This window comes from Chionomys nivalis, chromosome 2, assembly GCF_950005125.1.
Source record: "Chionomys nivalis chromosome 2, mChiNiv1.1, whole genome shotgun sequence".
Taxonomy (NCBI): domain Eukaryota; kingdom Metazoa; phylum Chordata; class Mammalia; order Rodentia; family Cricetidae; genus Chionomys; species Chionomys nivalis.
The window spans coordinates 74474486-74495884 of NC_080087.1; the positions used below are offsets into that span (position 1 = coordinate 74474486).

General features: G+C 51.9%; 1 protein-coding gene across 2 annotated transcripts; it reads left to right on the forward strand.

Annotated features, from left to right (window-relative positions):
- Positions 1 to 2299: 2299 nt before the first annotated feature.
- Napa (NSF attachment protein alpha) lies at positions 2300 to 21039 on the forward strand. 2 transcript variants are annotated; one of them, XM_057762046.1, is made up of 12 exons: positions 2300 to 2501; positions 11274 to 11353; positions 12963 to 13079; positions 16583 to 16629; positions 17087 to 17164; positions 17328 to 17383; positions 17453 to 17537; positions 18163 to 18267; positions 19272 to 19340; positions 19600 to 19650; positions 20352 to 20493; positions 20796 to 21039. In XM_057762046.1, the coding sequence occupies exons 1-11, from the start codon at positions 2404 to 2406 to the stop codon at positions 20451 to 20453; spliced, it is 888 nt and encodes a 295-aa protein (XP_057618029.1). In that variant the 5' UTR covers positions 2300 to 2403; the 3' UTR covers positions 20454 to 20493; positions 20796 to 21039. The 2 variants fall into 2 exon arrangements, with proteins under 2 accessions (XP_057618029.1, XP_057618027.1); XM_057762044.1 differs by having other exon boundaries at positions 20352 to 21039.
- The last annotated feature ends 360 nt before the right edge of the window (positions 21040 to 21399 follow it).

The window sequence follows — 21399 nt, forward strand, 5'->3', positions numbered from 1 at the left end:
TTCCCAGTCTGTAGGTGGGAACATACACACAGAAGCAAAAACCCCTTCCTCAGAGAGCTTCGTTTTAGGAGAAGACTTGGTAGCAGTTGTGAATGAGCACACAGGTGATGGCCATGATAATAGACAGAAGCCAGAAAAGCATGTGTGGATATAGCTGCTCAACCTGAAATCAAGGATAAGGACCCGGGCAGCAAGCAGAATGAGATCTTGGCTGCAGCTCACGTAAGGACAGGAACCCCAACCTCAACTTGCAAGAGAATAGGGAAGAGCCCTGCCTCACCTCCTGTGTCCCAGGGCCCCATCCCAGAACTACAGAGGTCTCACCAAGGGACCACATCTCAGCTAAAGATTAAAGGCAGGGAGGGAATTAATTTTGGAGCTGTTGAGATGCCCTGTTTGAGGGAAATGGTGCAGGGCAGCCCAGGAACCAGAATTGGCCCTCTTTCTTCTTAGTAATCTACAAATTGATTTCCTACTTGAACATGCTTTCCCAATACATGTAAGCTGGTAAATGAGGAAATGTACTTTGTTTTCTGGGTGTTCCCAGTGACCTAAGCATGGCTATCCGGTGTGCATTCCACTGCTCTGCCCTGAGTAGAGTGGAAATGCAAGTCTGACCATATGGGTGAGGATATATAGTCATCTCTTGCTGCTCCAAAAATATGACATCTTGTAGCAAATGGAAGTGGAACCAAAACTGATTGTGGCCATCCAAACTCACCAGCTCTGTGCTCAGAATACAGTGGTGAGCTTAGGGACATTCAAACAAGTGTTCAGTGAGAAACAGTCAGGGGGAGCTGTCTTTTGCCTTTTTCTCTCTCCAACACCCAACTCACATAACACTTTCCTCAAATGTTCTCTGCTAGCTAACCAGTAAAGTGCAGTGCGGATACAGATCCCTGCACCACACCACTGTTGGGACTGGAATCATTGTGGGCCAGGCCCTGGAGGCTAGTCTTCTAGATGAGATTTTGAGAATAATTGTAGATTTACAGAAACCTAACATAGTACCAAAAACTTGAACATACCCAGTTTCCCCCATCAATATATTACTATACTTTTTCACTAATTTTAAAAAATTTATTTTTTGTGTGTGTATGTGTCTGTCTCTCTCTGTGTGTAGGCCAGTGGTTGATATCAGAAATTTTTCTCAAATGTTCATCTTTTTTTCTTTTTTTTTTAAAAATATTTATTTATTTATTATGTATACAATATTCTGTCTGTGTGTATGCCTTCAGGCCAGAAAAGGGCACCAGACCTCATTACAGATGGTTGTGAGCCACCACGTGGTTGCTGGGAATTGAACTCAGGATCTTTGGAAGAGCAGGCAATGCTCTTAAACTCTGAGCCATCTCTCCAGCCCTCTTTTTTTGTTGTTTGTTTTTTGTTTTTTGTTTTTTTTTGAGACAGGTCTTTCACTGACCCTGGAACCCAGGAACATGCGATATACGCTAACATGCCCAGCTTTTTACGCCGGTCGAGGTATCCAAACCCAAGTGCCTCCTGCATGTCAGTTGAGCCACTGAGTCATCTCCCCAGCTCCTCCTGTGCCCCTTTGACATGCCCATGCCATTCTATGTGTGGTACTGAAAGATCCCCCAACCTCGTGTGAGTGTGTATGTGTGTGTTGTGTGTGTAGGTTAGAGAACAACTTGGCAGGAGTCAGGTCTCGCCTTCCACCATGTTGGGCCCAGGAACCGAACTGTGGTCGTTAAACTTGTTAGATAGTGCTTTTACCAGCTGAGCCATCTCATCAGCCCTCCAGCTAGAAATGGAGACTTTCTGGACTCCCAAACCAATTCTGGAGATGATCACCAGAGGGCGTAAGAAGTTTTCTTTTTTTCTTTTTTTTTTTTTTAAGTACCAAGCCTTTCCCATGTGACTGAAATGAGGTAAAGCAGGAGGCGGAGCTAAACTGATAGATCTGTCAAACCCGGAGCGTGAACCTTGAGGCATCACGTGAGCGTTGCGTCACTAGTCAGCTGATTAGTTCGTCCCAATTCCGCAGAGGCGTGGCAGAACGAGTCGATAGCGCCTGCTGATTGGTTGGAGGGAGTCAAAGGTCGCTCGGGAGGGGTGTACTTAGCAGTACGGGATCATGATTGGCTTGTGTGGTGTCACGTGGCAGTACGCGGCGGGGCTCTTAGGAAGCTAGTGGCGTCAGTCCGCGGGCGTGTGCTCGTGTTGCGGGTCAAGGGGTGGAGTGCTGTGGCAGGAGGGGGCGTGGCTAGAGGGGCGCCCTCCTCAGCGCGTGCCCGCTGGTTGGTCCGCACGGGTCACGTGGCGCAACAGGGCCGGGCGACGTCAACGCAGCGGGCGGAGCCCTTCCGAGTGTGCGGTGTCCGGGGCCTGTAAGTAGTCTCTCGGCTGTGTCGGGCCTGAGCCGAGCAGCTTCGTGGCATCATGGATAACTCCGGGAAGCAGGCTGAGGCAATGGCGCTGCTGGCTGAGGCGGAGCGCAAGGTGAAGAACTCGCAGTCCTTCTTCTCCGGCCTCTTCGGGTAAGCGGCGGGCGGAGGAGGGGGAAGAGTGGGCTCTCGCATGCCCTCTGCACTGTGGAAGCCTCTCTGCGGCCTTGCAGACCCTGGCCGGGGTCCTGTGGGCGACGACACCCGCTGAAGGTGGCCATGCCTTTCCCAGGCCGCCAGGGTGAGGTTACTAGCCCCGGGGGACCCGGGCTGGGGCGACCCTGGGCATGATGAGCCGGAGTGTGAGGTACGAGTGGGGCTTTGGGTAAGAGTGACTGATGGCAAAGAATCCTGGCCTGAGACACGGAGACCCTCATCCCTCCCACCCCTGGGCGGGGCATGAACCGACACTGACTCTGTTTTGGCCGCGGAAATGTCTGGTGATGGCAGGCACCCAAGAGAACCAGAGGAGGGTAGAGGCCTACTGGGTGGTTCTCAAGTTTGGGGTCTGAACACATCCAGGAGGTGGCAGGCACCTCATACAAAGTTTATGAAAGTTGGTCCTTTTCAGCCATTTTAACTTAGGAACAACAGAGCCCAAGCTTGACATGTAATTCAGAGGCTTCTTATCACAGTGGAAATACATTTTCCTGAAAGGGCTTATTAGTTAAAAACTAACTGCAGGAGGTTTTTTTGTTTTTGTTATTGTTGTTGTTAGTGTGGACTATGTATAATACGCTCAGAACTGAGTCTGATGTGGGCTCAGAGCTCTTAAAAGCTCATTAGCCAGGAGGAAGCAGAGTATACGAGGCTGATGGGAAGACTGGAGAGCCTGAGAGGATCTGGAGAAAGGCTATGAAGGGAAGAGCGCCCCAAGTCTTGGGATATAGGATGGGTAAGGGGAGAGGACAGTACAAGGAGCAAGCACAGTTACTGAAGAAACATCAGAGAGGCATTGAGAAAGAGGCCAGGCAGGTGGTGGTGAGGAAAAGCTGTGCTATGGGGTGGGGCACAGAATCAGAAGCCTCCAAAGTAAGGACTGGAGAAGAAGGAAGAGCTTGCCAGAAAGCTGGGGAAAGGCTGGAAGAAAGGCCTGGGTTCTGGCAGAGATTGTCAGGAGCTGAATGGAGAACAGAAAGAAATGAAGGGGAGAGAGAAGATGGCACCACCCTTGTTATTTGAGGTCAGATAATGTTTAGCAAAGGAACTTACCTGTAGTTTGTACCTGCTGAAGTCATCCAGATTCTGATGTGCTGTGTCAGTTAGACAAGGAATGTTTCCCCTGAGAGGGAGGGTGTGTGTGTGTGTATTTCTTCAATCTTCACAAGGAAGTAAGTTCAGGCATGGTTTTGGAGTGGTGCCTTAGGCTCAGTTTTCAGTAGTAGGTTTCCTGACGACTCAGTCTGGTCTCTTTGGCGCTGAGAGATAAGTATATAGTTGAGTTACACCCAGAGGAGCAGCTGTTAGTCCTACCTGTTTACCACTGACAGAGCAGAACTGTAAAGGCCAGCTTGTATCATTCACACAGATCCAGAGTTGAAAGGAAACTTTGAGGGAGGCTCATGGTAAGGAATGAGGCAGGGAACTGAAGCCTAGGAGGGCAGTCTAAGCAGCAGGGATGGTGGGAACAAAGGTCTGGTGTGGGAGGAGTTTTTCCTGCCCAGGAAGGGACAGGGACAGAGATGGCTTCCTAGAGGAAGCTTGCATTCACTGGCTGAGTAGGAGATCTAGGAGTTCTCTCTTTTGGTGAGCAGCAGAAGGAACAAGCTTGAGAAAAGGCCCAGAGCCTGCCTGCTGAAAAGTTAGTACAGGCCGAGTTCCAAGTCAGGCTGAGACCTTAAAAGGGAAGAAGTGGGAGGGGAGGCTGGTGATAGATGAGGCCTGTGAGCAGGATTTTAGAGGGGGCCTGTCCCAGTGGGTTCCTCTTTACCCTTTAAAAGGAAAGAGCTGCAGGTGGTATGGGAAGACGGGTTCGGGGACAGTGGTATGGGAAGCTGTTACAGTGTTGGTGGGTAAGGTCTGCAGTTAACCGTGTTTAGTGCCCACAGAGTCACTGTGGAGTGGGTAAAGGATGGAGAGAGCAGCCTAAACTTGATTTGTCTAGCAGCTCGGGAAGTAGAGGGGGTACCAGACAGTCATACCTGGTCCATGAAGTTCTCCAGCCCACTCCATTAGCCTGGTGCTATGCCTCTGAAGCTCAGACACTCCCAGACACTCACACCTGCTTGTGGACACTGCAGGTAGGGAGGGCGTTGACAGGCTAGTTTGGCGGGCTGCCTCCCTTAGACTGCTGCCTGTCCCCACAGCAGTTTTCTACAAACATTTGAAAGAACAGGTGGGTTTCTTCTGGTCCTCCAGGAAGAGTAGAGGAGACATTGTAGGGAAGTGAAGGCCCGCTGTAACTGGATGTGGGGGGACTTGGATATACCCCAAGATCTCCTGGAGAGAAACCACCACTAGATGTGCACTGCTCTGGCCCCTCCTCTTGGAGCTGGGGCTGCCAGGAAACATTTGACAAGTGGCCTTCACTCAGCCACTCCCTAAGGCTTCTTCTGCTCTTGGGAATGTCAGTGATGACAGCTTCTCTAGTTAAGAGGTCTCTGCTCAAGCTACACGGTTCATGTAGGCTGTCCTCAACTGGAGTGTGGTATCTTGTTGCTCACCCATTCACTCTTCTGGATTTCTGGGGTGATAGACACTAGGGGTTTTGAAACACCAGTCAGTTTACCATCAAAGCCTTTTTAGCACCTTCCCTGGGTGATAGGCATTCCTGCCTGAAAGTCTGGGCACTCTTTATCTCTTTCCTGCTCCTCTGCTGTGCACCATGGGTACTGAACAGGTCCTGAAGGGCAGTTCTGTTCTTAGGGTTCTTCCTGATCCCTACCTTCTCCTGCAGCCTTCCCTTCAAAAACAAACCCGGGTGGGAAGCAGAGGCTGGCAGATCTCTGTAAGTTTGAGGCCGTTTCCTGTGGGATGCCACTGTTGTTGGGGGGTTTCTTCCTCTAGGAAACAAGGTCAAAGTGATCCCCTCTTCCCACTGTTTTTCTATGGAGTAGGCAGGTTGATTTGGAGTGTGATGAGCTGTTGTCTTTGAGTGTGCGTAGGAAATGCTCACCGGTGTGATTCTTAGTATCACTGCTGCAAATTGAGCTGGAGGCGCTGGAAAACCGGAGGAGGTGGCAGAGTGTTCTGTATACAAACAGCCAGTTTCTCAACTTGACTTGTTGAAGAGCTGGTTCCGGTGACAAAACTGCCTGAGGGCACCAGGAGTCTCAAGGCCAGCTTTGGAAGTAAGCTGGACTCCTTGGGGAGGGAGGACCTCCATTGGGCCCACAGGCATTCTGTAGAGCCTAGGACAGGCTCTGCTTTGTATCTGCTCCCCTGCCATCTGCAGAAGCCCCAGTATCCTTCCAAGAAGGAACCACAGTGCTCACCAGCTGCCAGGATACACAGCTGAAAACTTGGCATCTCCTGCCTGGTCTGTAGGGCAGGTAGGGTTTCTGGGGGAACCCCAGAGCTCCTGACTTGACAGTAGGGTCCCTGCTGACTTGTTGCACAGGTTTTTTGGTTTCTCCTGTGCAGAAGTTGCTGAGAGGCCAGGGATTTTATTAAGTAAAGCAAATGTTGGCATTCTGAGACGTGATGAATGAGATCCTGTCAGGGGCACAGAAAGGAAACCTTCCAGGCTGTGTGAGTGACATCTGTGACCATTCCCTGGGCTGGCAGTTTTGTGGGACAGCGGACTCGCTGTTAAGTACAATGTTGTCCCAGTGTGTCCTCCCTTAACCACCCTCCACCCCCACCCCATCCCCGCAGACACCAGCACCTGCTCAGATCCCTCCCATGAGAGGGTGTAGCATTTACATAAACCTACACACAGCCCCACTCCTGTACCCTTTGAGTCACCTGCAGGTTACTTCTTTGCAGTGTCAGTGTGGTAGAATTGCCTGATCTATGACAGGGGGGAAGCTAGGACATATATGTGATCCTGATGGGTTTACTCCATGGGTACAGACTCAGAGACATCGGCCACTGCCTTGTCAGCACTGGGAGATTGGGGCGGGAAGGGAAGACCTGGGACTCTGGAAACAGAGGAGGAGTGCACAGCTCACCGGAAGGGGGAGGCCTCAGAGCCCACGCTGAGCTGTTGAAGTGGGGAAACATTCCTGAGTCTGAGCTCTGTGGAGTCTGATGACAGTGACACCCTCACCAGCAAGGTGCAGAGCCCTATCCCTGTGACAGGGAAGGCAAGGGTGCATCGCCACAAACCACTGTAAAGTGCCCATTGGGAGGGGGATTGTTTCCTCTGTTTTGTGGCCACCTGAGTACCTGCTGGACACTGTGCCCAGGCAAGGTACTGAGTGTGTGTTGTCTCTCATATTTCTCCTGGGTTATGGGGTCAGGTTCAGTTTCCACTGTGCAGCTGAGGAGAGGCAGGCTCTAGGGTACTAATCCAAGGTCACAAATCAGCAAAGTGCCTGAAACATTTCCTACCCATCACTGCCTTACACTTGTGAGAGGGTTCCAAGAGGACTTGAGGACATAGTGGTAAGCTGGTGATCTTTTCCCTTTGGGTCCTTCTGCATGTAGTGACCCCATGAGAGCTGGCTAAATGATGCATCCCCTACCTAGAGGAGGCTTAGCAGCTCCATCGGGGAGCAGGGTCCTCCTTCAGCAGCTTAGCAGTGCATACTGTTCTCTGGTAGACACTCAAGGTCATCATGCACCTGGCTCCCTGCCTCATTTTGCAGAGGACTCTGGGGTGCTAAGCAAGGGACAAGCAATGTCAGCTTAGGCGTGCTCCCACAGGTCTCCCAACATCATCACCAATTGAGAGCCATGCTGGAAGCCATGAGTGATTGTGATAGGCCCTTTGTCCATCAGCTTAGTCAAAACCGAGAACCCTAGTTGGATAATCTGACCAGTGAGCCTTAAGTCCTGAGAGAGAATGGGGGACCAGTGGCTGTGGCTGCCAGAGGGGCAGGAGGGAGTCTCAGACATGAGCTGGGAAACTGCAGGAGCAGTGAAATGGCATGCTTCTGGGAGCCAGAAAATATCCAGAGGATGGAGACAGGCGGAGGCAGGCTAGCCTGTCCTGCAGAAGCCCCTGGTCACTGCCAACAGCGCCTGCACTTTCCTGGCACCATTCAACACTCCATATGGCAGCTGCGCCTGGGAGGCCTTAGGCTGCTTCCTCCGCGCCTCTCGGGGGAGCAAAGCTGAGCAGTAATTATAGACAGCCTGCACCAGGCCAGCCCCAACCAGTTCCCTCTATTCCCAAGAGGCACGGAGCTGTGGGCTGAAGAGTGCAGCCGAGGCAGCTCGGAGGAGGTCAGTGGGGGAGGCCTGTCAGCTGTCACATGCAGCCCTACCCAGGCCCTTCAGGAGGCAGTAAGCTTGTGGTGCATCATGCAGGAGGCATCCTGTCAGGGTCAGAGGTGACTGAAACAGCTTCCCCCAGCTGGGATGGGAAGCCTCAGTGAGCCAGCAGAGGAGCAGCATGGATGTTGGCTCTGAGGGCATCTTCCATCTGGTCATTCTCTCTCGTGTCAGAGCAAGGCCTCCACTCTTCCATGCATGTCCTGTCTGCTCCATCCTTGTTGTACCATGCCCTACCCTATCCAGCTGACCCACTTCCCTTCCTCAGTTCCTCAAGCATGTTTCTGACTCAGCCTTTGCACATGTGTTAGAAGTCTCACCTCTGGTGCTCTTCCCTCCTCTGGGATAGCTTCTTGGCCACTGAGGGCTGAGCCCTGACCTCACACCATCAGGTACAGCCCTCATGCCAAGCGTCTGTGAGCAAGCATGCTGATAATGTGGAGAGCAGACTCTGTGAACAGCTGTCATCAAATCCTCAGATACTTGTTTCGCAGCTAAGGAAATTGTACATGACTTCTTCAGGATTTGCTGGGTAAACTGCACAAGTGAATTTGCCCCTTAGGGACTTTGCTCCCATCTGTAAAAGGAGCTGGGACTCTGGAGATCTTCTGTTGACACTTCACAGAGGCAGGGCAAGGACCCAGGGTATCAAGACAGGAGGCAGCCTGGGGCCAGAGCAGGCGGTAATCCCTCTGGCTTTCACTGCAGTAGACAGGTCAGCCCAGCTTAGCGTGGGATCAGAGAGCTGCAGCCAGCAGCTGGCAGACTTTGTGCTGAGTCTGCCTGTTGTGCTGAGCTGAATCAAACCTAGCCAGCAATGACTGTTCTCATTGCCACTCTGCCTCAGGCTTCTTGATAACACCAGACTCGTCTGCTCTGCCAGGAGCATCTGGGGCTACTTGGGGCTTAGTTCCACCTATCAAGAAGGGATGAACTGAGGGATCACTGGAATGGAAAGATCTGTTTTTAATGTCTGTGAGCATGGCTTGTTCAGACAATATTCCAAAGAATGGAGAGATGCAGTTAAGAGCACTTGTTGCTCTTGCAGAGGACCCTAGTTCGATTTCTGGCACCTCCTGGCACCCACATGGTAATTCACAACTGTCTGTAACTACAGTTCCAGTGTACCTGATGCCCTCTGCTGATCTCCTTGGGCATCAGGTGCTCAAGTGGTGCATGTACATACAGGCAAAACACTTATACACATAAAATAAATGTAAAAATAGACATTGCAGGGACAAATCTCAGTTGGTAGTGAGTTTGCCTAACATACTCAAAGTCCCAAATTCATTCCCAAGCATAAAGGCTAGCCTTAGCTTGTAGCAAGGGTCAAGGCTAGCCTGGATATTGAGGTGCATGAGACCCTGTCAGAGACAGAATATTCCTGGGGCTGGGGCTGTCAGTGGCAGAAAAGATTCCATCGTATCCAGAGAGCATTCCAGAGACAATTCTCATGGGGGTGCTTTCCATCCATGTCCAAGGGGCCCTCCTGATTTAATCTATGCCAACAGCAACATGAACATTTCTGACCTCACTATGATAGGGAGTGCCTAAAGGAAAAACGGGTCCCAGTAATGTGGGGGAGGGACATGGCGCCAGGGCAGCAGAGGGTGACTCTGTCTGACGAAGCACTTCACTTGATGCTGTTTGGACTTAGGAGTCTTCCTTCAGGCCATTTGCTGGCTTGGCACAGTGGTCAGACTTGACTGGTCACCAAATCACCTGGTCTCCAAACTGTAGTAATTAAAAGGCCCAATCCATGCCCACCCACCTATTGAGCAAGTGTGCAGGCATGTGGTTGTCGGTGCTGCCTCACAATGATCAGGTCTGTGGTCTGGCTCGGGTCACACATGAACAGAATGACCCCCAGGACCCTGTAACTGTGATAGATAAGGCCAAACCCGCAAACATTATCCATGCTGGGTCCATTGCCATGGCGGTGTAGGACAGGTGGTGAGGACGGGGTTTGTGCCTTTTCATGGGAAAATGTCCCTTTTTGTTTTTTAAACACTGCCAGTGTGGGAAGGATTTGAAATCCATTTGAGGACAATGGGGTGTTTAATTTTGTTGACTGCTCGTGTGGGGGATGAGAGTTTTGAACAGTTGCTAGGTCACAGACCCTACAGGAAGACAGAATTTGGAAGGGAGTTTGAGCTAATAAGAAAGCCCCCCTGTCCCCTGGCCAAGGAGGAGGTTCATATGAACCTCTTAGAAGTTGAGAAGCCGGGGTAAAGCCCAAAGAGGTACCCTTTATTTTAAAATAAATACAAGCTATTTTAAAATACAAGCAGGAGATGTAGCTCAGTGGTAGAGTACTTGCTTGTTAAGCCAAAGCCCAATGTGATGGTGCAAGCCTAGGAGATGAGACAGTGGGATTAGGAGTCCATGGTCACCTTCTTCAGTGTGCTGTAAATTTGAGACCAGCCTGAACTGTATAAGACCCTGGCTCAGCAAACAGACTAAAATGTCCCCTCCACTTGTATGTCTCTCAGGCTCCTACCCCGGTGGGTTTCCATTTTCAGAATGCTGTGCCAAATGCCTTTGCAACTCTTCTGGTTGTGTCTTCGGATTCATTGCTGGACTGCAGGTCAAATATAAATTCTGATATTAAAACATAGGGTAGAGGTAGAGCTGAGTTGGTGAAGCACTTGCCTAGCATGCACAAGGCCCTGAGTTCCATCCCCAGCACCACATAGTGCACACCTGTAATCCCAGTATGCAGAAGGTGGCAGGCAGCAGGAAGATTAAGAGTTTGAGGTCAGCCTGAGCTATACAAGAGCCACGTAAAAATAAAATAATGAAATACATAAATTTTCTGAAAGAGATAAAATGTGCAGATGGTACAAAACAAACTAACAGAGCAAACATGTACAGTGAATGTTGCCCCCTCCAGCCCTGATGCTGCAGGCTCTACCTCAGGAAACAATGCTATACTAGGTTTGGGTATATTATTCCAGAAACAGTGCTTATATAAATGTGTGTTTCTTTTCTTTTCACGCTCTTATTTTTTTATGTAAACAGGAGCATTTTATATTTATGTCTTGTGATAACATTTCTCCGTATGGCTGGCATGTTCTGAAGTGTGACAACACACTCTGTAGTGAGGACTTCCTGGAACCATGGCCATATCCCACAGGTTCAGGATGGGGCCTTGGGGATCCCCCAGAATGCTTTGCAGCCTCCTGTGAATTCACTGGGTCCATGTGGTCACCTACCATATAGGCAGGAAGTAGAAGAGGGAAGTCAGGCTGTGGAGGAAGGGAGGTCAGGAACCACCAGCACTACCATGGGCACCCACACACTCCCTCCAGGAACAGTATTACCAGCCTTCCACCTGCAGACTGCCTGTTATGCAGGGGTCAAGGCACAGTTTAGCTGTTGGCAGGGCAGAGTGTGGGTTTGCTTTCTGACTGGATGACTCTTTACTTCTTAAAGATGACAGGAGACTGGATGATCTCTTTACTTCTTACCTTCCCTTCTCCCCAGAGGTTCATCCAAAATAGAGGAAGCATGCGAGATCTATGCCAGAGCGGCGAACATGTTCAAGATGGCCAAGAACTGGAGCGGTGCGTGCACTCAGCCCACAGGCCCGGCCCTGAGTATGGCCTTGAAGTCCCCTCTCCAACATCAGGGGTACACAACATGAGACCAGTGGGATGCCTTGCCCCTAAGCTGGGGGTAAATGTGGGGGGGTCTTTTTGAGGAAAGGAGGCAGGGAGGGCATCCACTGGGCCTCCAGATGAGATCTGTTGGGGCAGCCCATCACTTGATTTCATAGTATGGCTTCCTCTGTCTACAAGGTTGTTCCAAGGAGCCGAAGCAAGCTCAGTTTGGGAGCTCAGGGAGGAGCTTTCTGGACATGGTGGGGATGACAGTGGGTTCAAGACAGACTCATTTATTACCACAGCCTGAGTGCGGTTACCAAAGTTCAGTTCTCTAGGGACTGTTACTTAATCACAGGTTGCTCTCCTGCCCCCTCCCCATGTTCAACAGAAGTCTTAGGCCATCTGTCCCCTGCTCAAACTATTTAGAGTTCTTAAAAACAATTCGGGAGCCTAGCATGGTATCCCAGCACTCCAGAGGTGGGGCAGGAGGGTCAGGGGTTCGAGGCCCTCGGGAGTTTGAGATCATTCTGCAATAAAAGCAAGCCTGTCTCAAAACCAAAACACTACTGTGACTATGATGAATAGTGCTACTGTTACTAAGGGTAGGACAGTGTTTGGGCAGTGTTAGCCCAGCTTTTGTGAGGCTGTGGTTTCAGTCCCGGGGCCCACAAGGTGATCGTAATGATCAGATAATGGTAGAGCAAAGCCTTTGCAGGCTTTGTGTGTCCTGTTGTGCTCAGGAGAGAGAGAGGACAAGCCAGGCCTTCCACAGCTTGGAGGCTCCACTCAACTGGGACTGGAGGAGCATTCCAGCTAGCACTTTAGCTGAGGTGGTGTTGGAGTACTATCCACTACAAGGAAGACCCTGCTGCCTCTCCTTAGCCAGGCTAGGAGAGATAGGTGAACAAAACAGTGTGGGGCCTGTGGGTGTTGACCAAGCACAGAATGACCTGGGCCTCAGGCATGAGCACTGTTCACATGGACTCTAGCTCTTGATGTCCATATCCTGTTTCCATTCTAGGCAAGGACTTGTAGCAGGGGTAAACCTGAGAGCTTTGGGGAGTTGTGGAGGAAAGAAATGGGCTAGGGAAGGGAGCAAGTGGGAAGTGTCACATGAGTTAATCTCACCTGTACCTTCCCAGAGCACCCTTCCCACCCTGCCCCATCCCCACCTTCTGTTCAGTTTCTGGGCTTCCCGTTCAAAGGGAGAGTTCTAAGCCCAAGAGCTTAGAGTCGTGTCTCATGTATTTCAGCCCTCAGCTCTCCCTGCCTTTCCTTCCTCTCTGTGGAAGTGGTGGTTCTGGAAGTTCTGGCAGAAACTGGGTGAAGGACATGGGATTGACACTGAGTTTACCCTGCCTGTTTCTGTGCACCTGGGCTCAGCTCCCCCTGAGGCAGCTTCCTGATGTCATCATTCTACCAAGTGCACCACCAGGAAGCTCTGCGAGGGGTTCAGACTGCCGGTGGGCTGGAGTGGGCTGGACTCTGGCTGTATTCTTGTGAGCCTGATGTACCTCTGGAGGCAGTGACTGCAACTGCATTAAAATTGGGACAATCTGTTCTATTGTAGCTGCTGGGAATGCTTTCTGCCAGGCTGCCCAGCTGCACCTACAGCTCCAGAGCAAACATGATGCAGCCACCTGCTTCGTGGATGCAGGCAATGCTTTCAAAAAAGCTGACCCTCAAGGTAAGAACCACTGTGAGCCACAAATGGCAGAACAGCTGAGCACTGTTCCCTTATCCTTAGGTGTCTACACAGATCTGGGTTTTTCCATTGGCTGACACATGATAGACCAGGAGCAAAGCAAGCCCTAGCTTCAGAATTGGCTGGTCCTTGGCTGGCACTGGCATCCTGTCCTATACCCTACCTCCCCCACCCTGGTGTGCAGCTCTCACCCCCTCCTGGGCTTCAAGCATTTGGGAGTGGGAGTTCCATTTCAGACCCACTGCTTGCCAGGGAGCCAGGCAAAGCTGTTCAGTTGTCAGAATTAGCATGGAGGGAGCAGGGCGGTCCAAGATGAACCAGGTAGAGCAGAAATTAGCCTGATCTGCCTTCCCCGCACCCCAGAGAGGAAACTTTGGATGAGTTGCCAGAGCCCATCTCTTTAAAGCAGAGCCTATGGGGACAGGAGCCTGGTTTGGCCAAAGCACATCTCATGGACCTCAGACTTGGATTTCCTGGGCTGGGAAGTTTGCTTTTGTTATTTTTGTTCACTTATTTTTGTGGTGCTAGGGATGGAGCCTGAACCTCTTGTGTGCTGAGAATGAGTTGTACATGTCCCCAGTCTTTAGTATGGTTCTTTTTTAAACCTTAGAGCTACATAGATTACTAACTAAATTTCAGCAAGCAAAGATATTTGTTTTTTTAATTGACCATCTAAGCCAGTCATGGCAGTATATGCCTGTCATTCCAGCATTTGGGAGATAGAGACAGGAAGCTCAGACATTCAAGCCATTCTCAGCTTTTGGCTACATATTGAGTTGGAGGCCAGCCTGGACTACATGTGACTGAACCTCATAGATAAATTTTTTTAAATATCTAGGATTTTTCTCTCAGGAGAATGGGAAAGAAGTGAATATTCTTTCCCAGAGGAGATGCTCAGTATTTGGATAAAGGCACACCTCTGGGGAGAAGGAAAACATCCCCTGCCCTCCCCGGAATCAGTGGACAGCTGCCATCGTTGTGACAGGACCATTCCCAGTTAGAGAGATGACTGTTGACTCTTCCCCTGGACTGACTGGTCACTCCTGTTTTTTTAGCTGTGATGTTGTGGGGCTCAGGCCCAACAAGCAGAGAGGGATGGATGGCCTCTTGGCTAGGGAGGACTTAGTTACACCCAGTGAGTGACTCAGGGCAGTCCTCTCCTCCACAGAACCCTCCCCACAGTTTCCTTTCTGCTCCCCTGGGAAACAGATTGACCTAAAGATGCTGCCTGGCATCTGTGCCCTTCAGCTGCTGCTCCATCCGGAGTGGCTGGGGGCACTCATTCTTAGGTGGTAGTGGCTGCCAACCTGCAGGATCCCACAGCATCATGAGCTCTTTGAACAGAACTGTACCTCCCAGCTTGTAGTCATGTCCTTTTTCTCTGGGGACCAAGGTATGGGTCCCAGCTTCAACAAGTGCAAGCTAATATGAAAGTGTATTGAGGATGCTGTAGCCAAGGGTGTGCAGGCGGGGAGGGCAAACTTGCCTTACGTGGTAGGAAAAGCACAGTTGTGAGAGGAGAACTTGTGATGTTAGGGCTAAGGACTCATGCTGGGCAGGGAAGGATAGCAGCTATGTGGCATCCAGCCCTACTGCCTTGGTGCCCTCCCTAGTCACAGTTCCACAGATGAGGGGAGTGCATTTGCATAAGTGACAGCGGTTCTGCCTGGGGCCAGTCAGGGCTCACAGAGAAGAGTGACCAAGCACAGGAGGTCATGCCCAGGTAGCCTGAGCAGATCACTCCCCCACCCCAGGGAACCCAGGGCCTTGTGCTGCACCACTAAGCTGCAGCCTGCCCCCACCACTCTGCTATTCTTGTTTTCTCCTCCGTCACAGCGCAGACTACTGTGAGATGAGCACCACAGCTCCAGGCATCCCGAAGTGGGCAGCCTTCTGCTCCAGAGTCTCCCTGCATGCCTGGGTGCCCTGGGAAGCAGCTGGATGGTCAGTGGAGGCTTAAACACCCAGTTTCTTCAGGAGGGACCTTCCTTAGCTGTTTGATCACCTGCCCTGTAGACTGGTGTATCAGCTCTTTAGGAATCTCACCTAAGACTTTCCATTAGCAGCAGCTGCCTGCGTGAGGCCTGGGAGTTTCACCCTTTTATAGCAGGAGCTTGCTGTAAATGTACATGGGCAGAGAAGTAGTCTAGCCCCACATGTCCTCTCTACCCCCACACCCACTGTTGTTTCCTGGGAGCCTACTGTGTACAAGACATCTGATGTCTTTCCACCCATCCCACCTCCTCATTGGAGCCTGCAGTCTGTCCCGACTGTATTGTGGACAGTGCTTGCTTAGATCTGCCTATGATCAGGGCCTTCAGGGTAATGCAGAGGTGATCTGGGCTCTGTAACAGCCCACCTGCTCTAGACAGGCTGAGCACCCAGTAGGGCAGGAACAGACCAGAGGCCCTAACTTACCTTCAAGGATTCATTGAGGCCTGTGGAATCAGATAAGCCTGTGGTGAGAGCAGCTCAGGGTGTCAGCTGGCAGCCTATCACTTTCCAAGCTGTTCAGAGCAAGGAGCCAGCATGAGAGGACTAGACTCTGTGAATCCATGTTCCTCCCCTGCTGCTGTGGGAGGGGGCTGTCTCACCAATAGAGTCTATGCCAGTGGGCCTTAACTACTAAAGTGCCCTCAGGAAGCAACCTTAGCATCCTTATCCCAAGAGAGTGTAGTCCACTGTCAGCCCAATGGGCAGTCCTGGAGCCTTCCCAGCATATACCCTATGGTTCACCTCTACCCTCGACTCTGTGACCACCCCAGCTCTCTGCCTGAGGTACATTAAAGTACTTAAAAGATACTTAGAGCTTATTTCCATCTGCTGGAAAATGCCTCCCACTCACGCCTCTCTCCTTCAAATAACTTGTCCAAAAAAAAAAGGCCTTTCCCCAATTTAAAGTCATGGAAGAGATGGTACAACATAGTGCCATCCTGGTGTTGGGTACAGCTTGCTATTTGAGCAGCCAGCAGGACTGACACCTTTTGGGGGCACTGGGGGTGCAGAGCCCCCACAGAGAGGTCCCAGTGCTTGGTGGTATCCAGCCTTCTCTGCTGGAGAGTCCAGTCAGGCCAGTAACAAGGGTGGGACCCTACTCAAGGTGGAGCCTCCGGGACAGGTGGTGGGCACGGCAGCCTCTGCCCAGCTCAGCCTGGCTGTCAGTTTGCCCTTGAACAGCTGTGCTAGTCTGAGTCAAACTCCAGGAGTCTGGCGATGCCATTGTACCCTGATCCTAACAGAAAGAAAGAAGTGTGGCTGCCTAAGGGAGAGGGCCTCCCTGGGAAGATGTGCCCATCATGTCTCTGTATGCAGACACCCAGTGACCAGGTTGCCTGGGGCCTAGGGTTCCTATTCTCTCCTTTCCAGTTGCTCTGAGAGAACCCAAGAGCCTTGAAGTCAAGGCAGCTGTGTGCCTGTCATCTCTCTTGGGGAGAACTTTCTAACTCCTGTTGTAATGACCTCTCCATCCTCTGTTTCCTCCCTAGAGGCCATTAACTGTCTGATGAGAGCAATTGAGATCTATACAGACATGGTAAGGGTTGCTTGCTGGTTCTCTTACTCAGTGTCCCATCCTGTTTGTGCTGTGCTGTAGAAGGCAGGGAAATTGTCGCTGAACTGGGCTACAGAATGGGGTGTCTGCTGTAGCACACACAGCACCCTCATATGCTGCCTCTGCCCCCTTGACCATCCCTTGTCCATGCAGGTGCTCCCCCTTGCCTAGCCCTTCCCTGAGGTCCCTAGGAACCTGAGGAATGCTCACCCTCTTCCCTGTTTTAGGGATAGTGTCCTGAAAGACAGCTGCTAGTTAGTAGCCCACACTAGGCCTCTGCTCCTGTCAGTTAGTTACTATCCACCCTTTACATGTCACCTCCATCTTGTGGTCAGACCCTTTACTGAGGTGGGAACCCAAGGATGCTGGACGGGATGGGTGAGAGCCTGGGCATAGAAAATGTCTCTGGTCATAGGCATTCCTTTCCTGTGTCCCCCAGGGCAGATTCACAATTGCAGCCAAGCACCACATCTCCATTGCTGAGATCTATGAGACAGAACTGGTGGATGTGGAGAAGGTAAGCTGGTATCAGGCTGGATGTACTGGGTCCTTGGTGTTCCCGTTCCCACCCACCATGATGCTCAAAGTAGGAGGAGGGGTCCCTGCTGGATGCTTGCAGAAGGCAGGTGCTGCTCCACGCTGTCCTCCACTCCAGTTGTCCCATTCTCCTGTCTCCCCAGGCCATCGCCCACTATGAGCAGTCTGCAGACTACTACAAAGGCGAAGAGTCCAACAGGTAGCCCTCTCTAGCCTTCCCCTCCTTGTGGGGCCTGCCACTGTCCCTTCATGCTCCTCCTCCCCACAGCTCAGCCAACAAGTGTCTGCTGAAGGTGGCTGGCTATGCTGCACAGCTGGAGCAGTACCAGAAAGCTATCGACATCTATGAGCAGGTGGGCTTCGCCTGGCTATCAGCTTCTGCCACCACCCCCTCTGCCCGCCCCACTCAGTCTCCACTCTCCCAGGCCGCCCTCACCAAATGCTCTTCACCAGCAGCCTGTGCATGTCACCACCTTGTCCTAGATGGGTCCTGCCACTGCTCACAGGAGCTACCTCCAGAGCTGGGTGTCCTCTCCAGAAAACTTGGGGCAGAGGGAGAAGAACTAGCAGAGCAGGGAAGCAGGAGGTGTCTGGTGCCCCTGGGACACTGCTTGTGCGGAAGGCCGGGGTGTGGCCTGAAGAAAGGCAGGCAGCTGGCCCTGGGAGAAGGGTGTGCACAGCTGCCACCCCTCTGCCCACCAAGTGCCAGTTTCCTGTATGGCTAGCAGTGGTGCCTCCTCCCCCACTAACTTGGGCTGCCTGCAAGGCCCACAGACACCTGACTTCTTCTATTCCACCCACACCCTCATTGTGCCCTGGTCAACTAGGTGACCCTGCTGAGCTGTCCCTGATCGCCGTCATCCTGAGGTCCCTGGACCTCCCCCTAGGATACAGGTTTAGCTCCTAGCAGACTTTAGAGCTGCAGTGACCTTCACCCTTGAGTTGCCTGCCTGAGCTTATGGTGATATGTGGCTATAGGTAGGGACCAGTGCCATGGACAGTCCCCTCCTCAAGTACAGCGCCAAAGACTACTTCTTCAAGGCTGCCCTCTGCCACTTCTGCATCGATATGCTCAACGCCAAGGTGAGCCCACACCAGCCAAGCCACCCCTGGAGGCTGCCATTGTTTGTTACCAGGCCAGATCACTTCTTGGTATTAGAGGACAGTTTCTCCACTTGGCCCTTGTGCCTTGGTTAGAATGGAAGATGATTTGGTATTGGTGTTTTTCACCCTGGTGTCCCTGCCTAGAACTGGATGCTTTTGTGAGTTCCCAGCTGCTGGCTGGCTCCTTGCTGGCCTCTCCCCTCCATGGGTTACTGTTAAATCCTGACTGTCCTATCCAGTTGTATTGCAGAAGCTGCTGAGGCCAAGGCACAGTTCGTGCTAGACCCTGGGATCCCTGGTGGCATGTCTTTAACTTTGGCTCTATGCCTACTCTTGCTTCCTGGCAAGAGAGGTCAGGGATAGGGAGGTGGAAGGATCTGGAAACTGGATGTTGGATTTCAATCCTCTGGTGCTTCCTGATCCGCCCACTGGGGCTGCATGGTGTCTGACTGCCCCATGGTCCTCCCCACTTGTCTGAGGACAGCTGGCAGCTTTGCATTTGGGAAGGTGGAACAGTTTGCTGCTTTTACTTTTTGTGGTGGGGATGGAACTTGAGGCCTCATGCTTACTATGCAAGCGATCTTCTAGGGATGTGAGCCACATCCCTAGCCCTCACTGATGAAGAATTATGGTTGGGTTTTGTCAGGACAGGTCCATACCCGCCCTCCCACACCCCTAGCATTCCCAGTGTGTGTTTTCCCACTGTCAGTTAACCCACCCAAGGTTCTCAGAAGGATTCTGTGTGTGAAGGCCCAGCTGTGGGCCTGGCATGTGGGGTGGGCTCTTTTGTCTCCTTTCCCACCCCCTGCCTGGGAAGCCTGCTCCCTGCCTGTAGCCTCTCTTGTGAGTTGGATTGAGTTGAGTTAGGGATGGTGCCATCAGTCATGAGTCAGGTGACCCTGGCAAGACCTAGAGCACCAAATCAAAACTGCCAATGAATGTTTCCAGTGCCCTTAGCTTTTCTCACCCTCTCCATTGCTCAGCTTGCTGTTCAGAAGTATGAGGAGCTGTTCCCAGCCTTCTCTGATTCCCGGGAATGCAAGCTGATGAAAGTGAGTGCTGATCCGGCGCCCCGGTGTGGGGAGGAAATGTGCCTGGGTGCCTGCGTCTCAGCTGGGGAAACCACCAAAACTGTCCAGAGACATTTTCAAAGGGCTGGGTTTGGTTTGGTTTTCTCCTGCCATTCTGCTCTGTTTTCTACATGAGACAAGTAAATACAGTGACAGTAGAGGGAGCCTGGGGTGTCCCCCGTCCATCCCCTCCCCCCGCACAACATCTGCTGGGTCCAGCTGACCCTGACCCTGTTTGCAGAAGCTGCTGGAAGCCCATGAGGAACAGAATGTGGACAGTTACACAGAATCGGTGAGTGGCTGGCGCAGAGGTTCTGCTGGTGGATCTTCGATGTGTTCTCATAAATCCTGCCCTCCTTGAACTCCAGACCCTAGGTCCTGGCTGTTGTTTCCCTCCCTGTGGTTCACCCTGGAGCACTCTGTGTTTGCCCCACTTTATAGATAGTGGCACAAAGGTTGAGGAGAGTCCGGTACTTGCCCCGATCCTTTGGGATTACAGTCCATCTCCGCCCCCCAAAATCAAGGTTTTCATAATTTCTCAGAGCCCCTGGGGGCAGCAAGGCTATCTAAACCCTTTCTCTGCTTCTTAGCACCCAGCTGCCTTGGAGGATCGGTTCCCACTCCCATTCTGCTCTGAACATTCTGGAAAGCCATTTGTTTCCAACTATGTCCTATCCTGGCTCTCTAGCCAGTACTTGTCACTGACATCTCTCACTGGGTGCCCCCAGTCATTTAGATCCCCGAGGGAAGAGGTTAGACTGGCCATTTCCCACCTGGTATAAGGATGGAAGAGGCAGTGTTTTCATGGCTTCAGGCCTCAGTTCTACCCACAAAGCCAAGATGCTGGGAGGGACTTTTAAGCTACAAAATCTTTACTGCCAGTTCATGCTCCATGCTTTGCAGACCAAGAAGACAGGGTACCCTCTTGGAGACCTTGGAACTGGGGCCAGGGAGGAATAGAGAGTGTCATGGATTACCCTCCCTGTGTTACAGGTGAAGGAATATGACTCCATCTCAAGGCTGGACCAGTGGCTCACCACCATGCTGCTGCGCATCAAGAAGACCATCCAGGGTGACGAAGAGGACCTGCGCTAGGCCTCCAGCCACTGCCTTCCACCCATCTGTCAGTAGAGAGGTGGGGCCCAACACCTCCCACCAGGAGTTTGAAGGCTGAGTGGGTGCAACGCGGGCCACATCCTCCAGGGAACCAGGCAGGCTCTGCTGGCTGGATGATCACTCTGTGCCCGTTGCATCCCTCACCCTGCCATTTATTTAAGCCCCCAAAGGTGTCCTCCTGCCCTGGAAACCACCTGGACAGAATCTCCAATACAGACCTCTCTGTGTGTGGCAGGAACCTGGGGTCAAGCATCCGGTCCCATCTTCTTACCAGCTGTGTGCTAAGGCTTTTTCTATCTTTCCTACCCTGTCCCCCAACAGAGATAAGAACACAGGTAGCCCTGAGACTTGCTCTTCCTGGCTGGTGGTGACTTCTACCCCTGGAGCCTTCCCCTGCCCCCTACAATAACAGCCTCTCAGGTTAGATCCAGCCCTGGAACTCAACAGGGTTGCCTGGGCCCTGCCCTATGCCTGCTTTGTTCCCTGCATCCAGGTCTGTCTATAGACCTGAAGCTGCAGCTGGCCCAAAAAGGACAATAAAACCTGCCACTTTTGCATGAGTCTCTTCTGGTGTCCCTTTTGCCCGTGGTGTCATTCCCCTCGGGCCCTGGCTGTCCTGTGGGGAGTTAGCGGTTTCTCCAGCTGAACTTCAGACTCCATTAAAGAGCAGACTGGCATGCAGTCTGTAAGCTGTGGGTGGGCCCTCATTGCTCTCCCCACCCCGCTCCTTCCACGCTGCCAGGAGACATGGCAGGAGCCTCATACCCACTCCACCCCCACATTGGGTCTGCCATGGCTGGGTCCTTCCCTTTGGGATTGCCCTGGCCAAAGCAGGACCAGTAGAAAATGTTGGGCTTCCAGACACCCTGCTCTGCTCCTTTGTCCTCCAGTGCCCCACAGCTTCAGTCAGTTGATGACTTTGAGG